This window comes from Ovis aries, chromosome 6 (assembly GCF_016772045.2).
Source record: "Ovis aries strain OAR_USU_Benz2616 breed Rambouillet chromosome 6, ARS-UI_Ramb_v3.0, whole genome shotgun sequence".
In the NCBI taxonomy this organism is placed as follows: Eukaryota; Metazoa; Chordata; class Mammalia; order Artiodactyla; family Bovidae; genus Ovis; species Ovis aries.
The window spans coordinates 115,133,305-115,150,888 of NC_056059.1; the positions used below are offsets into that span (position 1 = coordinate 115,133,305).

Consider the following 17,584-nt stretch of genomic DNA (forward strand, 5'->3'; position numbering starts at 1 on the left):
CCTGGCCCTCCGGGGCCTCAGAAGCAAGGCACCCCAGCCCAGCTCTGCTGAGCTCGCGAGTCCTGCAGACGGGGACCCAGGTCCTGTGCCATACGATTGCATCCTCCTGTGAGCTCACTTCAAATCCACTCTGTGGCCTGGGGCTGGTGACCTGAGTACCGTTACTGTTCCCCCTTACAGCCAGCCACAACTGAGGGTGGTCATGGAGACATCCAGAGGGACGAGTCAGGGTGGATAGCCGAAAGGCCCATCTGTGGGGCTCTGGGGTTTCCGGGCAGGGCCACCGCTCACCCACACCCTCCAGAGGTACCTATGGGGGTCAGCGTGAGGTCACTGGGGCCCACGGAGCGTCTGTGCCCAGGGAGCTCCAGCCCAGCAGTGGCCACAGCCAGGTGGTCAGGGGACGACCAGGGGCTGGGGACCAGCTCCTCTCAGGCCTGATGGGGCTGGGGACCTGGGGGACCTGGGAGGCTACTGAAAGGGCATGGGGGGGAGCCCATATGCCTGGCTAGGGGCAGGCTCGCCCTTCTCAGGCTGGTCCTGGGTGGGAGGTGGACCCAGGCTGCTGGGGCCAGTGTGGGCCGTGCTCTCTGCCCGGTGGGCTTCCATACCAGCCTGGAGCACCGCCTCCCCTCTGAGCTTCACGTGACTCCCTGAGAGGAGCTGGTCCCTTTTCTTCACGGGGAAGCTTGTCCACTCCTCTGCCTGCCTCTGGGTCTCTGCCAGGCGCAGGGATGGAAGCAGACCTCCTGCTCAGCCAGCTCCGAGCGCACAGCCTAGCATGGACCCACATCTTCCAGTCCCACCTGCCGTCTCGGCCTGGGGTCCCCTGACCCGAGGCTGAGGCGAGGATGGGGTCCTGGCGGCGTACCCAGGGGACCCCAGGTGACAAGAAGCAGCGGGGAGGAAGGAGAGTGTGCTGTCGAGCTGATCTCCCCCTCGGAGACCCTCCAGGGCATCCCTCAGGAGGAGGGCAGGGGGCTGGGGCACTGACCCCCCCATCCCCCAGGTTAGAGCTGCCCCAAAGCAGGGCTCTTGGCCCCCTTTTCTGGGCTGAGTGAGTTCTGAGGTTTTAGCAGAGGTCCAAAGCTCAGGAGCCAGGGAGCTGCAGGCATACAGACACACATACACAGAGACATACAACTACACACACATGGACAGACAGACACACACATACAGACACACAGAGACACACAAGTATACACTCACACACACATGGACAGACACACACAGATATACAAGCGTACATTCACACACACATGGACAGACAGATAAACATACACACACAAACACAAACACACAAGCATACATTCACACACACGGACAGACAAGACAAATACACACAGAGACACACACACATACACACAGAGACACACAAATACGCACTCACACACACATGGACAGACACACAGATACAGAGACACAGAGATACACAAATATACACACACACACACGGAAAGACACACAGAGACACACAAGTATACATTCACACACACGTGGACAGACACACACACACATTCACACACAGACATACATACAAAGAGACACACAAGTATACATCCACACACGCAAGGACACACACATATACACACGTATATAAGTACAATATACACGTGTATAACACGCACACACAGATACAGACACACGCAGGCACACTGAGACGCTGCTCAACACCATCCCTGACGGAGTGCCAGGCACGGAAGTTCTCCTCACTCTTGTAAAGATGGAGGAGGCGGATGTCACACAGAGGACGCTTCCCCATCCAGCCTCCAGCTGCCCCCCAGCCTCCAGATCCCCTTTCCCCACAGTCCCCAGTGTGGATCCACAGATCCGCAGTGCAGAACTCCCTCCTCTGGGTCCTGCCCGTGGTGAGGGCCGGGCCATGCAGGGGACACCAGGCCTTCCAGGAGGAGGCTCTGAAGACCCCCAGGGTAGCAGCTGTCTGGGGCCAAAGCCATCCTGGGGCTTCCCTGATAGCTCAGTGGTAAAGAATCCACCTGCCCATGCAGGGGACACAGGTTCAATCCCTGGTCCCAGAAGATCCCACTTGCCGCGGAGCAACTAAGCCTGTGTGCCTCGACACCTGAGTCTGTGCTCGAGGGCCCAGAGATGCAGCTACTGAGCCTGGGCACCCTAGAGCCCATACCCTGCAGCGAGAGAAGCCACAAGGAGAGACCCACACGCTGCCACTAGAGAAGAGCCCTGCTTGCCGCAACTAGAGAGAGGAAATCACGCGCTGCAAGGAAGAGCCGGCACAGCCACAAGTAAATAAATGAGCAAATTATAGACATGTATTTTTAAAACTATACATGTATACCAGGACTGCCCTGGTGCTCAGATGGTAAAGCATTTGCCTGCAATGCGGGAGACCCGGGTTCAATCCCTGGGTCGGGAAGTTCTCCTGGAGAAGGAAATGGCAACCCACTCCAGAACTCTTGCCTGGAGAATCCCACGGACAGAGCGCAGAGCCGGACACGACTGAGTGACTTCACTTTCACCTTTTACTTTCATATTTTAAAAAGTCACCCTGTCTGGACAAGCAGGTGCAGGAAAGGAGATAATTGGCACAAACAAGTACCTTGGCATCACCCCCAGTACCCCAGGCCCAGCTTTAAGGACCGCCTCGAGGTTTCAGATGGGTCAGGACCAAATGGCACACTGGACAGTACGGAGCCTGGCGAGGGCTGCGGAGCCCCACCGGCCGCCCTGGGTGCCGTGGGGACACTTCCCTGGTGTAAGCGTCAGCAGCAGGCTTGCCCCTCGCTCTCTTTTCCTATATGATCATCACAGAAACCCCTCATCCAGTACTTAATAAAACTGCTGGGGGGTGGGGTCCTGGGCTGGAATTAAAGATTCCCCACTGGGCCTGAGGACTGAAACCTCAGGCAGAGCCAACTCCCGGCTGTACACCGCCCCGGGGCTGCCTGGGACTCACGTGGGGCTGAGAGGGTTCCGAGTCACCCCGTCCGCATCCGAGGCTAAATCAAGATTTAGGGGAGGGTTGGTGGTGGCACGAATGTTGTCTTCTCACCCACTAAGCATACAAAGGACGGTGTGCCTTGTGACTCCATAAGTGGACACGCAAGGTCTTACACCAGCACCTGTGTGGGATGGATCAGTGTAAGGGGCAGGCGGGGGCTGTGGCAGACCTGGGTACAGCCCAGCCTCACCTCCAGCAGACAGTGACCGTCAGGGGCGGGGTCGGGGGGCAGACCTGGGTACAGCCCAGCCTCTCCTCCAGCAGGCAGTGACCTGGAACCCCAGCCATCCAGCTGTTTGTCCATCTGCCCTCTGCTCACAGCACCTGCCCCAGGGGTGGCTAGGACCTCAGGCAGAAAGGCTTGCATAGCGAGCAGCCCAGAGTCCCGCAAACCATAAGAGATCAATGCACAGCAGCTCAGCTCAGCTCAGTCACTCAGGCATGTCCGACTCTTTGCAACCCCAGGACTGCAGCACGCCAGGCCTCCCTGTCCATCACTGACTCCCGGAGTTTGCTCAAACTCATGTCCATCGAGTCAGTGATGCCCTCCAGCCATCTCGTCTGTCGCCCCCTTCCCCTCCTGGCTTCACAATAGCCGCTGTCATTTGCAAGAACTCACAGCCTGGCACGGCCAGTTTCCTGGTTAATGGACACATACTTGACCTGGGGTGTAAGCTGCTCTAAGGATCATTTTGTGAGAACACCAGCCCTGCTGCCTGGGGGCTCTGGGTGGCTGGGTGAGCGCAGGGTGCTGCCCCCTGGTGGCGGGAGGTAGACACTGCCCAGAGGGGGCCCGTCGGCATGGGTACCCCTGCTCAGGTGTCCCCTCCAGCCCGCATCTGCCTGCTCGTCCCTGGGGTCCCAGCCTGAGGATCCTGCGGATCTGAGGTTTGGGATTTCTTACCCCTCAAGGTGGACTCAGTCCTCAGACCTCGTGCAGCTGCACAGGCCGGGTGCTTTGCAAACGGGACCGGTGCTCACGGAAGCCTGCAGAACGAGGCCCATGGGCACAGCTCCTGCCACCCAGTGAGTGGACTGAGGCCGGGGGAGGCGCCCGGCTGGCACGTGGACACAGCAAGAGGGACTCAGGACCCCCTGCGTGGCAGGACTCAGGGCCCTTAGACGGGGAGGGGGTGGTGCGGGCCAGACCTCGTCTCGTAAAGAACTCTTGGGATGAGCTATGAAGCCATGAAAAGGCCTGGAGGGGCCTCAGGTACTTGTTACTGAGTCACAGAAGCCGGTCTGGAAAGGCTACGCGCTGCACGACTGACCCCACGACTTCATCAAGGAAGGCAAGACCACGCAGTGAAAGAGCAGCGGGCGTCAGGGCCCGGGGGCGGGGAGGGATGAGCAGGCGGGGCTCGGGGGATTTCACGCGAAACAGTTCTGTGTGATCTCACGGTGGTAGGCATGCATCACTACGCTCTGCTGGGCTCCGGCGCTCACTCGTGTCTGACTCTCTGTGACCCTGTGAACTGTAGTGCGAGAAATTCTCCAGGCCAGAATACTGGAGTGGGTAGCCATGCCCTTCTCCAGGGGATCTTCCCAATCCAGGGATTGAACCCAGGTCTCCTGCACTGCAGACAGATTCTTTACCATCTGAGCCACTAGGGAAGCCCAAGAATACAGGAATGGGTAGCCTATCCCTTCTCCAGGGGATCTTCCTGACCCAGGAATCGAACCGGAGTCTCCTGCACTGCAGGCGGATTCTTTACCAGTTGAGTGACCAGGGAAGCCCATATATTATTATACGTTCATCCAAACCCAGAGAACACACAACAAACACCACCCAGAGCAACAGCTGACGCAAACTGTGGGCTTTATATAATAACGAATCAGAACTAGTTCACCCATCTTAACAAATACAGCACACACAGGTCACAGCAAGTGTAACACGCAAGATGTTAACAGGAGAGACTGGGGATTTGGGGGAGAGTGTATATGGGAAGCCCCTGCTTGCTGTTCAGCTTCCCTGTAAACTGGAAACTGCTCTAAGAAATAAAGCCTATTAAAAAAAAAATTGAGAGAAAGAGAGCGGGAACCACCACACTCCAGACCTAACCCCAAACCAGCAGGTTCATTTTGCTACAATTTCCAGGTTGGCTCTAGCATTTGATTTAACAAGTCCCTAACTGCGATACTAACACGAAACAGAAAGTCAAGTGGTAAGGATCAATCCCACGGGGCTGTGACCACTGAATCCCCCCCGTGATAATGAAACCCCAGCACAGGGAAGCCTTGCTGGGAATAAGAGAACAATTACCAGTAACATCAACACGGAACTCGCATTCAAAGTGGAGGCACGTGGCTTCCTGGGTCTGACCTGGCGGTCGCTGTGACCCCTCTCTTGTGATACCTCTGGGTACAATTCTGATCCACCAACCAGGTCCGAGGCCAGGAGAAGCCAGGCCAGGACAGCAGCTGGCAAGGCTGGGCTTGGGCCCACCATGCAGGGGGCAGCTGTGTGACCTTGAGGGCTGGCTGAGTTCCAAGAAGGCTCAGCGCTTGCATCTGTGATGTGGAGCCTGGACTCAGGAGGCACCATGCAGAATCAGGTGAAGTGGAGAGAGCTCGGAGGTGATGACTGACAGGTGTGGCCGACCAACAGCTGCTGGCTGAGTTCTCCAGGGTCTCAAGGGGAACCAGTCACTCGGGGTGGGGAGGGCAGAGGCTTTGGGAAGGGAGAAGGGGACCTGGAGCTCCTGGGGGCCATACCTTTGCTCACCCCAAAGCCTCATCAACAGCCTGTCCTGGCTTTGTCTTCCATCCAAATGGGATCCATCCAGACCCAGCACGGAAGCTTGCTGGAGCTCAACGCGGGGAGCAGTCCTGGCGGCTGAACCCCACAAGCGCTGCTGCCAAGGTTGATGTCAACCTCTCAGCTCATGTCCACCGCAGTGCGGGTCCCCCAGGACACTGGGCAAGAGCACCCGGGGGCCTGTAGATTTCCCTTCCGGCTGGTGTACCCACCAAACATTTGGTTCTCCGCTTCACTCCCTTAGCAGACCTGCCTGGGGGCGATCTCCCACTTTGTTCAGAGAAATTCACCAGCCTGGCCTCATTCAAGACTCGTGAGCAAACGTGCCATGCATTCCCATCACAGGACCTGGGAGCTGCTGAGATGCCACCTGAACACGTGTCCACTGCCTCCTCTCTGCGGGATCCTTGCTTGTTCAGGACCATGGCGGGCTGGCCTCCTCCTGCCTCAGAGCATCTACCCTGACCCTTCAGTTCAGTTCAGTCGCTCAGTCGTGTCCAACTCTTTGCGACCCCATGGACTGCAGCACGCCAGGCCTCCCTGCCCATCACCAACCCCCGGAGCTCGCTCAAATTCATGTCCATCGAGTCGGTGGTGCCATCCAACCACCTCGTCCTCTGTTGTCTCCTCCCGCCTTCCATCTTCCCTGCATCCTTCCCTGACCCTGCTTGGCACCCTAACCGTGGAAAGCACCGCAGGTCGCCGCGACGCCATGCTGGCGGCAGGGCTGCAGGGTGCTAAGTGTGAGCAACTCCCGACTCCAGCCAGCAAAGCTCTCCTCCCTGTTCACCGTTCATGCACCCACCCAACAAACGTCTGAGACCTGCTATGCGCCCAGGTCCCACAGGAGCAAAACAGACCCAGTCCCGGCCCTCACTTGACCCATACCACACACCCGCCCCCCACGGAAATGGCCTGTCACCCCCATTTTATAGGGAAGATATGGAGGCTTCCCTGGTGGCTCAGACAGTGAAGAATCCACCTGCAGTGTAGGAGACCTGGGTTGCATCCCTGGGTCGGGGTGATCCCCCTGGAGAAGGGAATGGCCACCCACTCCAGTATTCTGGCCTGGAGAATCCAAGGATGGAGGAGCCTGGTGGGCTGCAGTCCATGAGGGGTGCAGAGCCGGACACCGCTGACTGAGTACACACAGAGGCTCAGAGATGCCTGGGGACTCTCCCAAAGCCACGTGGCTGGATTAGGGGCTCGGCCAGGGGCCCTGCTGCTCCGGTGCCCAATACCAGCACCCCTTTGCCGCCTGCTGCTCTGCAAGTCCGCCATGCACTGGCTTGTTCACCAAACAGGAGCAGAGGAGCCGGCGGGCGTTCAGGGAGGCGGGTGTGCACACTGGCCGGGCACAGGCGTGGCAGGTGGCAGGAGAGGGCCCACGCAGGGCCCAGCGAGTGGGGGTGGAGGGCAGGCGCCCCTCTTGTTCCAGGGACTCATCTCACCCCTCCCGCTCCAGACAGCAAAGCACACGGCGTTCTGCGGTCATCGGGGACTTTTTCAACTCTTTATCTCCACTCAATCCGCTCACCTTCAAAGCCTCTACATATGGTCCTGTCCCTTCCCCAAGGGTCCGGCTAACACTGGACCCCCCGAGCAGGCACTGCTGGCTTGGCCAAGGACCAACAGCCCTTGTTCAGCTTATTTGCCAGCCTTTGCTCTCGGGGTCAATCCACTTCGCTAACGGGACATGGAGTCCCTGCATCCTCGGGGAACCCATGCTCCATCAGCGAGAGGGTTCTGTAGCCCTTCTCCATCTTGCTCTCTGTGTCACGCCAACAGCTGGCGTGGAGTCTCCACACTTTTTAAGTCTGCTTTAACACTGAATAAGCTTTACACGACCGTGCGTCACAGCCTCTCCTGGGGCTCTGATGCACCCAGAGCGGGTCCCAGCTGCCGAGTTCTCACCTCCCCTCTCTGGCTTTTCTAACGATGACAGTGAGCACAGAAGGACCGAGGGAGGCTACGGGGCCGTGGGCAGGTGCTGCGGGGAGGTGGACCTGTGTGCAGTCAGGGAGGGCTTCCAGGAGGAGGTGGCGCACGCTGCAAAGGCACCTTCAGGTCAGCAGCAAGCACACGTCACCACGCCCTCCTCCTGGGCCAGGGGCTCCGAGAAGTGCCGCTCCCTGGGGCCGGGGACCAGTGCAGACAGAGCAAGGGGCTCCCGGCCAGGCCCGCTGGGCGACGGCACTCACACCGGGCGGCCACCAGCATCCTGCAGCTAGCACAGCCTCCAGCACAGGGGCTGGTTTAGACCGGCTTTCTAAACAGGGAGTTGACGGCACGAAGACCTTAGGGCGTCTGTCTCCCCTGCCCTCAGGATACTCTTTACGGGCCGTCGGGTTCAGGAACAGGCCTGGGCCTCTCCTACTGTTATATGTTGGTAAATCAAAGCAAAGCGCCTGTAGTCACTCCCCGTCTTAACCTCCTTAAGGGCTGGCTGCGAACGAAACCGGGAACCAGGACGCGGCTCTCTGATCCGGCCCGTCTCGCCAAGGCTGTGGGGCAGCCTGAGCCCAGTGAGCCGGCTGCAAGGGTCTCTGCACTGCCAGGCCTGAAGCCTCTGCAGACACGTCATGCATCCGTCCTCGGCGAAGCTACGGTGGTACCAGCTCCTCGCCGAGCTCCTGCTGGCACAGGGCCAAGGAAGACACGGTCCCGCACCCTGAGGAGCTTACACCCAAGGGCACGGAGGTGGAGACACACGTGGAAACCCCTTGCAGGAAGCTCACCGCACTGATGCTGACCCCCGGGCACAGGAATGTTCATCCTGAGACCCGTCCCCAGGCCTGTGTCTATAATTTCACAAGTGAATGGCAGGGACCCGCCGGGGTGCCACCGCCGTGTGAAGCTGTGTATCCTCTTAGATTCCCAACAAGCATGGCCTCTGTGACCCCTCTGCAGCCCCCTGTTCTCAGCTGAGCCCAGGAACTGCCCTGCGGCCAGACAGCAGCTCCTGGAGGCCAGTGATGAGCGCCGCTCTGCCTGGGGTCTCAGGACTGGACCCGGGGCTTCAGCACAAGTGTCTGATCACGTGTCTGACTGGACACGTAAAGACGGCTGGACACCAGTCCCACGTGCAGGCTCCTCTCCACACTTGGCTTTGACCCTCCTCCTGCTCAGCAGCGAGCTCTGAGACCCTCCCTGGGACCGGGGTGGACCTTTGCCACTGCCCCGACCCAAGTCACAGTGCCGCAGACCTCCGCCCAGCTTCCTAGGTTGCCAAGTCTGGGAGCCCAGCGGCCAGGGTGTGAGGAAGCCCAGACCACCCCGCACTTCCCCCAGACTTGCGAGTCGGGGCGCCTCCAGAAATGCCAGTCCCCAGGGCTTGAGTCACCCCAGGCTTTCTTGCTTTCCAGCTGAAATCACAGATGCTGTGGAAGAGAGATGCAACATCCCCACGGAGCCCTTTCTGAATCTCTGCTCCTCGGAACCTGTGAGTGTCACAGAACACCTATCTGATGCCGTGAAGGTTTGGGTGGTTAGTTACCCAGCCTTGGAAAACCAGAACGCCACGCCAACCTCCAGCCCAGGCAGCCCCGCCCCACGTCTGTACAAGCCCCGCCCCCGACCCCTGCGCCTGCCCCACCTGAGGTCTGCTCCGGAGACGGTAAGGTCACCTCCTCCACAGCCTAAGTCCCACAGGTGCTGGCCTTTTTGACCCAGGAAAGGAAGTGCCCAGAGTCTGGTGTGACCTTGACTGGAGTCGTCACAACCACCCGGCAAGGTGGATATCATTACACGCATTTGGCAGAGCTAGAAACTGAGCTCAGGAAGGTCAATAACCAGCCCAAAGCCACACAGCCAGAAGGGGTGGAGCTAGAGTTCAACCCCAGGTCTCCCTCTCTCCTGGTACTCTCAGTTCAGTCGCTCAGTCGTGTCTGACTCTTTGCAACCCCATGGACTGCAGCACGCCAGGCCTCCCTGTCCATCACCAACTCTCGGAGTTTACTCAAACTCATGTCCATCAAGTCGGTGATGCCATCCAACCATCTCATCCTCTGTCGTCCCCTTCTCTTCCTGCCCTCAATCTTTCCCAGCATCAGGCTCTTTTCCAGTGAGTCAGCTCTTCGCATCAGGCGGCCAAAGTATTGGAGTTTCAGCTTCAGTATCAGTCCTTCCAATAAATATTCAGGGTTGATTTCCTTTAGGATGGACTGGTGTGATTTCTCTGCCCTAGGACGAGTTCATCACCTTCCGGGTCTGGTTCCGGAAACGGGCTCTGCCTGCTCCAAATTCAACCAGGGCCACCCTAGCCAGTTCCCACACAGATGGCACACCAAAATCCCCCAGGCGCCTGGGCCCAGCTGCTCAGCCAGGGAGATGCCAGGTTAGGACTACAGGCCAGCTGTCCTGGCCCCAGCGACCAAGGGCAGAACTCAGGCAGAGTTTAAGCGGAGAAACCCCAGATTCCTGCTTCATGCAGGGACCGCCCCACACACACACGATGACCCCCCAGCCCATGTGATGACCCCCACCCACATGACGACCCCACCACCCACACGATGACCCCCCTGCTCACGAGACGGCCCCGCACCCACATGATGACCCCACCCATGCAACGACCCCCCTGCTCACGAGACGGCCCCGCACCCACATGATGACCCCACCCATGCGACGACCCCCCGGTGCCTGGAAAGAGGAGCCTCCATGGATTCCCAGCCAGCGAGGATAATGGGAGGCCACACAAGGGAACCCATCCGTGGCAGATGGAACTGAATCCCCCTCACGTCGGAGTCCTGGCCCTCAGCTCCTCAGAACGTGACTGGGTCCTGGAGAGAGGCACGCAAGTTACAGCGAGGCCTCTCGGTCTGTCTCCAATACGACTGTGTCCTTATAAACAGGAAACTGGGGCAGAGACGCACAGAGGTTCGAGGAGTGGAGACACAGGGAGGAGACGGCCATCGGCAGGCCAAGAAAGGCCCGGTCCCCACAGACCTCAGAAGGAGCCCGTGCCGGGGACAGGGTGATTTCAGGCCCCTGGCCTCCAGAGCCGTCTGAGAAGAAATGTCTGTGGGATTCGTTCCCGTGGCCCCCGGAAACCAACCCTCCCGGAGCGGGAGGCAGGGCTGGGGACTCGCCCCTCTGCTGCCCCCGGAGCCTGTCTTCCTCTGCATGGAGGGATGGTCACGCTGCCCCAGGCCGGGCTTCTGCAGGCTGGCATGTGGTAGGGGCTTTGCAGGAGTGGTGTCTGCTGGCAGAGGCATTCCCTTCGGAGGTAGAAGCGGGGAGAACACAGCAGTGAGCACCCCCACCCCTGGAAGCTCAGGCTGCCCACGGGGGGCGCCCACCGTCAGCTCTAGCTTCTGGCAGTTCACAGACTCCTGAAGCTTCGAGCAGCTGGTCCAGGCTCCCTGGCCACCCACGTCCCTGGAGGATGTTATTTCATCGCCGGAAGAGCTGCCCTTCCTGACCGGCAAGGCATCTAAGTATCTCACGGGTGGCATTCCGGAAGGTCAGGGCTTAGGTGGGCATCTGGGCCCATCCCCACCCCAACACAGGGGAAAGCAGAGGGCAGGTCTGAGGCCAGGCCGGGGCCAGGGCTTGGGTCCCTGGACTCCCAGGCAGGGCCACGGCTTGTCCCTCATGTCACCTTGCGTGGGCCAGGCGGCCACCACTGGGACAGCCTGGGACCTCGTCTCGGTCTTCGGCGTACGGCTCAGGCCCAGCACACAGCAGGTGCCCCATGAATATTTCTGACGAATGATGGGAAATGGGGGGATGCGTTTGGTGACTCAGAGCACAGAACGGCGCCCCGCAGGGGTGAGAATGAACAGTCTGAGTGACGACATCGGCTTTCAGCTCCTGGGCCTGGACTATCGGCCAGACACGGCGCGGGGCTATTCCCACCAGTGACCCGGGCACAGCCGGGAGTGGGCACACGGCACCACGGACACTGGAGCCCAGGCCTGCAGGACCCCAAGCCCCAGCTGTCAGCTCCCGCCGGGCGGCTCTGTGCGTGCTGCATGCGTGCTCAGCCGCTGCAGCCACGTCTGACTCTGTGACCCCCGTGGACTGTGGCCCGCCAGGCTCCTCTGTCCGCGGGATTCTCCAGGCGAGAATACTGGAGTGGGTTGCCATGCCCTCCTCCAGGGGATCTTCCCGACCCAGGGATCGCACTAGCATCTGTCTGCATCTCCGGCATTGCACGTGGAGTCTTTACCCACTGGGCCACCTGGGAAGCCTGAGGGTCTGTGAGGGCTGTGCTAATCCTGCCAGGGACCCTCACTCTCCAGGCAGAGTGGGGGAGTGCAGCCAGCTGGGGGGCTGGCCGACAGGCCCCTTGTGCATGCGGGCCCGCTCAGAGTCAGAAGCTGCCCCCCTCTCCTGCCCAGGTCCCTGGAGATGGGGCAGCAGCCTTGGCCTGGAGATACCACCCGCCTGGCGGGGACCCAGCTGCCCCTCAGCTCACCATCAGAGAGTCTCAGTGGCCCAGAAGAGCCCTTGGCTTTGAACCCAGCAAGGACGGCGCGGGCGTCTAAGGTCACCACACCCCGCCCCCCGCCTCTCCTCCTGACCCCCCTCCCAGGACACTGTCCATTGTCCAGAGCTTGCTGCCGACCCATCACTTGAGGTCCAACTATCCTGTTCATTCTGCACATCAGGGAACATCCTCTCTTGACCATTCTGAGATGGACACACAGGTTCCAAGGACTGAAGCAGCTTCCAGGCCGGAACTAGAAGCCCTGTCTCTCTGGGTCTTGCTCTCCCCTCTGTGGCACGCTGCGTGGGGCTGGGGGGAGAGCAGACAGCTGAAGGGTGGAGGGCAGGGAAGGGACCAGCTCTGGGGGAGGTGGGTCCACCTTGGACCTAACTCGCTGTGTGGCATCTTCCCGGGGTGCCCCAGCTTGGCAAACCTTCCTGTCCACGGCTATTTTCATGGACTCTGAGCAACCTGAGGGCCACAAGCTCACATCATTCGTCAAAAGCATCTATTTCACCTGCCGTTGGAGCCCAGCCCCATCTCCTGTGGTGGAAGGGCCCTCCTTCACTTGAGCCTGGAGTCCAGGCTCTCCGCGTCCTCCTGAGGGCCAGCAGCCCTTTCCTGGAGTCTGAAGACCCCGGCCTGACCCTCCTCCAGTGCCCGGCCTCGTGGCTCCATACTTGCCCCCCAGATGCTTGCCTGGCAGACAAAGACCGTCCTCCCCCAAGTCACGAAGCAGCTTCCCATGACCGAAGCATGCAAAACCCATAGCAACGTTCAATTTAAAATTCCTCCAGCCTGCTCCTCAGTGAGTCCATGGATGTGTACGGGATTCCAGACCCACAGGGAAGGCCAGCCCTTCAACCCTCGCGTTTTCTCCACAAAAGGTAGACCTTAAGAGCCTACTTAGTGATCTGTGTTGCTCAGGAAGGGGTCTCAGCTAGGGTCTGAAAATCTGAGCTGGACGATCCTTACCCAAGTCAGACACCCTGCCCACTGGCTTCGGTGCTGCCTGGCCCCTGGCGGGAGTCTGTGGACGGAGCAGGGTGTGATGGGTTGTCTAGTATCCGTTGGGTGGTCCTGCAGGAGTTCCAATCTCCTCTCTTTCCTCGGAGAGGTGGCCAGGGCTGGGGGAGGGTAGCAGGGACAGCAGCTGGCCTGCGACTTCCGAGGGCAGGCTCTGTCCCCAGCGGCCACCCAGAAATACCCACGACTCTCCTTTCTGCCTGGCTGTGGGCTCTGCACGCCAACTGGCTTGAGACGCACGATCACCTCCCACAGCAGCCGGGGAAACCGAGGCTCCAAGGCTCAGCAACTGGCTGAGATCCCACAGCTTGTAACCAGCAGGGGAGGGATTCGAGCCCAGGTCTCTGTGTGACCAGCCTGGTCTTCCGTTTCTTCTGGCTTCCCCGCCCTCCCCACTTCCTTTAACCTCCTGCCCTTTTGCGTGTTCTCCACCTAACCCGCCGGTCCGAGGAGGGTGATGGCAGGGGAAGCGTGTCCTGTGTGTGTGTCTTGTTAGAACTGGGGGTCTGGTTGGTTGTATGTTCATAGACGTGCGCCCACCACCACGATCAACTTTAGAGTATTTCCATCCCTCTGAAAAGTAAAGCCTCTGCCTGCAGTGAGGGAGACCCGGGTTTGATCCCTGGGTCAGGAAGGTCTCCTGGAGAAGGAAATGGCAACCCACTCCAGTACTCTTGCCTGAAAAAAACCCATGGATGGAGAAGCCTGGCGGGCCACAGTCCATGGGGTCGCAGAGAGTCGGACACGACTGAGTGACTTTACTTTCACCCATCACCATCCCCGCCCCCACCCCCCGCAACCAATGACCTTTCCGCCTCTGTAACGGATTCGCCTACTCTGGACATTGTGTCTGGCTTCCTTTACTCAGGTTAAGGCTTTCAAGGTTCATCCACGCTGTAGCAAGGGTCAGCGTGTTGTAACTCTTTTTGTCCAAATAATTGCCCGCTGCAGGAACACACCACCAGACTCCGGGGTGGTTTCCACCTTGTGGCTGTTACAGCTTCTGCTCTGGGCGCTCCAGCACAGGCCCTTTTGTGTGGATGGCCCCTTTCTTGCTGGTCCCACGGTAACTCTGCGTCTAACCGTGCGAGGAACTGCCGGGCTGCTCCCCTAAGTGGCTGCATCACTTCACCCTCCCACCAGCAGCTTCTCCACGTCCTTGTCAGTATCTGTTACCACTGGTCCTTCTCATCACCGTCACCCTAGTGGGCTTCCCAGGTGGCGCCGTGGTAAAGAATCCACCAGCCAATGCAGGAGACGCAAGAGACACGGGTCCACTCCCTGGGTCGGGAAGATGGCAGGGACGGGAGGAGGAGGGCATGGCAACCCACTCCAGTCTTCCTGCCTGGAGAATCCCCTGGGCAGAGGAGCCTGTTGGGCTACAGCCCACGGGGTCGCAGAGTCAGACGCAACCGAGCGCGCACTTGCTCTGATGGGCGTGAGATGTGTCTCGCTGTGGCTTGGGTCTGCATCTCCTGATAGCCCCGATGCTGAACACCTTTTCACGAGCTTGTTCACTACCTGTACACATTCTTTGGAAAAATGTCTATTCAGATCTTCTGTTCCTTGAATTTGGCTTTTTCTGATTGAGTTATAAGAGTTTATATATTCTAGACGGGCGTCCCAGGTGGCGCTAGTGGTAAAGAACCTGCCTGCCAGTGCAGGAGACGTAAGAAATGCAAGTTCCATCCCTGGGTCGGGAAGACCCCCGGAGGAGGGCATGGCTACCCGCTCCAGTACTGTTGCCTAGAGAATCCCATGGACAGAGGCGCCTGGCGGGCGACAGTTCATAGGGCCGCAAAGAGTTGGACACGACTGAAGCGAGTCAGCACGCACGCACACACATATTCTAGACACAAGCCCATCCTCTGATACATGATTGGCAGATATAGTCTCCTGTTCTGTGACTGATGTTCTCATTTGCTTCTTAATGCTCCTTGCAGCGTAAGGCTGCTTCATTTTGAAGAAATAAATCCAATGTATCTATGTCTTCCTGCTTGTGTACTTAGCATCATTTCTAAGAAACCCCCGAGATCAAAAATCCTTATCCTGATATATTTTCTTCTAAAAGTTCTACTTCTTTAGCTTTTAGCTCTTCTTATAATTTTACATTAATAGAGCCATGTCTCCCTCCCTGGTACTTTTATCACAAGATGCCGTTTCTTCATCTGTGAGTCGGGAACAACAGGGCTTATTTCACTGGGTTTGTGCAGTTTTTAATACCACGATTGTTTTGCCCATCGTCCGCTGAGAGCAGGGCGTGAAGGACACCAAGTTCTCAGCTGAGTGGAGAGACCCGCCCAGCCGCCGGCATGGAAATTCCATCTGAGAACTGAACATCGTCACGTGGCTCAGCTCCTGGAATCCGCCGGTGTTTTCAGAACAATCCAGTACACATGGCAGGTCAGGGGATGTTATCTGACCCCCAGCCAGCCGGAGCTCTAAGGCCAGGAGTGAGACCTCCACGTGGGGCTGTGTCCAGCCAGCCCGGGGAGGCAGGGGCACCCACAGCTACACATTTGGGGGGACAAATGTGGAGAGTCTGCTAGGAGGGTTCAGGGCACCGTGGGTTCAGAGCACCATGGGAGGGAAGAGCTGTAAACACCCCCATTTTACAGAGGGGGTCTGGAGCACCCCCCACCCCCACCCCAGAGCAAGACAGTGCCCAGACCAGGCCCACAGTGAGGTCAGGCCAGAGGCAGGTCCGGCTTCAAACCTTTGCCGCTGCTCACCCGGCACCCCAGGGGCTGCTTCCTGCATAAACCCCCCTGAGCCTGCAGAATGCTGACGGGGACACGCGGACGAGGGGTCCCGGATCCCGCCTCTGGACAGACGCCACAGCTGGGACAGAGGATCTGGCTGAGGCAGGGTCTGCTGGGCACTGAGCCTCATGCCAGCGGCGCCGAGGACCAAGCTGGGAGCAGTTCAGGATGGAGGCTGGACACTGGCCGGAGCCCCCCCGCCCCGAGCACCTCGGCTCTCAGAGGCTCTCCCCGCTGCACCCCACCTCTCTGCTCCAGGGTCCAGGCTCGCTCCCCTGCGCGCCCCCCACACACACACACCCCGTCTCCTCCTCCAGCCCCTCCCCCTGCCCCGGAGCTTTCTTCCCAGCATCTGCCATCCCTGCCACACGCCACCTCGTCCGAGGTGGGGTCGGAACGGATTGGAGCTCCTTAGCGTTTCTTTCTACCTTGATGGGCCCTGCTCGCCACATCAACAGCAGAAGGACCGGAGTCATGACGACGTCTCTTAAGGCCGGTTTCCCGGCCTCAGGCCCAGCCGACACTCTGGGCTGGACCACGCTTCTGTGGGCCCACCCCGTGTGCCACAGAGTGGTGAGCAGCATCTCTGGTCTCAACACCCACCCCAGGGGCCTGTGGCACCCCTCCTCAGCCAAGCTGAGACCATCAGAAGTGGCTCCAGGCAGGGCCAAACGCCCCCCACCCTCCCCCGGGAGCAAAGTCACCCTTGGTTGAAGACTGAGAATCTCTAGGAAAGAAGCAAAGGGCAGGGGCGGGGAGGCACAGAGGCTCAACCCAGAGTAGGGGCCCGACAGCAACGCCTGCTGCAATGAACCTGCCCAAACCCTCCCCTTCCCCGAGCCTCAGCTTCCTCATCTGTAAAATGGGTCACATCAAGAGTCCAGAGGAGAGTCGCCAAGGCCGGGCACGAAGCGGGCATGCGTCAGCTCCAGCCGCATCTGCCTTCATACGTGGCAGAGCTCACGCTGCCTCCCCTCGGGTTGGACCCTGGGCTTCCTGGGGGGACTGGATGGAGGCTTCTGGTCAGAACAGAAGCCTTCCTCCCGGGCCGATGGTCAGAGCGGTTAGGGCACCGTGGGCCTTACCTGTCCCTCCTCCGGGCATCCCCATGGACTGTGATCTCCGCGAGCCCGGCCGGCCCATGAGGCCACAGGCGGGCGGCAGCTGGCCGAGGGCTGGAGCCTCTGCGGCCAGCACGTCCCTCAGGGGACACGCCAGAGGGTCACGAGGCAGCGGCCGCCCTCATGCCCGAAGAGGGCCGGGCCGAGCCCTGCCCAAAGCACTGAAATAGACTGCCACCCCACTCCAGAGACACACCTGTTCCTGGGTGTCCGGGAAAGCAGCTTTGCAAAGGCAGTGGGGGGAGGGTTCCAGGAGAGCTGGGTCCGTCTGCGGCCCCATGTGGCTCGCCCGCAAGCCCCCCCACCCAGCACCTCCCAGCCTGTGCCCGGGTCCTGGGGACCCAGCCCCACAGCTGCGGCCTCTGCAGCTGACATTGACTCTCCCCCAGTCTGCAGACCAGAAACCCCCAAAGGCTCTGGGGCGGTGGGGGGGGGGTGCTTCCCTTCATCACCAGTTTCTGGGGGCTGCAGGCATCCTGGGCTAACATCCACATCACTGCTATCTCG

General features: G+C 59.6%; 1 protein-coding gene across 4 annotated transcripts in view; it reads right to left on the reverse strand.

Moving 5' to 3' along the window:
• ABLIM2 (actin binding LIM protein family member 2) overlaps positions 1 to 17,142 on the reverse strand; it is a 137,250-nt gene extending 120,108 nt beyond the window's left edge. For all 4 annotated transcript variants that reach the window (XR_009601182.1, XM_027971246.3, XM_060417696.1 and 1 more), the window contains exon 1: positions 17,042 to 17,142. Coding sequence is in view for 3 of the 4 variants with exons in the window: in XM_027971246.3 (XP_027827047.2) it covers positions 17,042 to 17,099 (58 nt within the window). In the remaining variant the exon portion in view is untranslated. The remainder of the gene's footprint in view (positions 1 to 17,041) is intronic.
• Between the last annotated feature and the right edge of the window lie 442 nt (positions 17,143 to 17,584).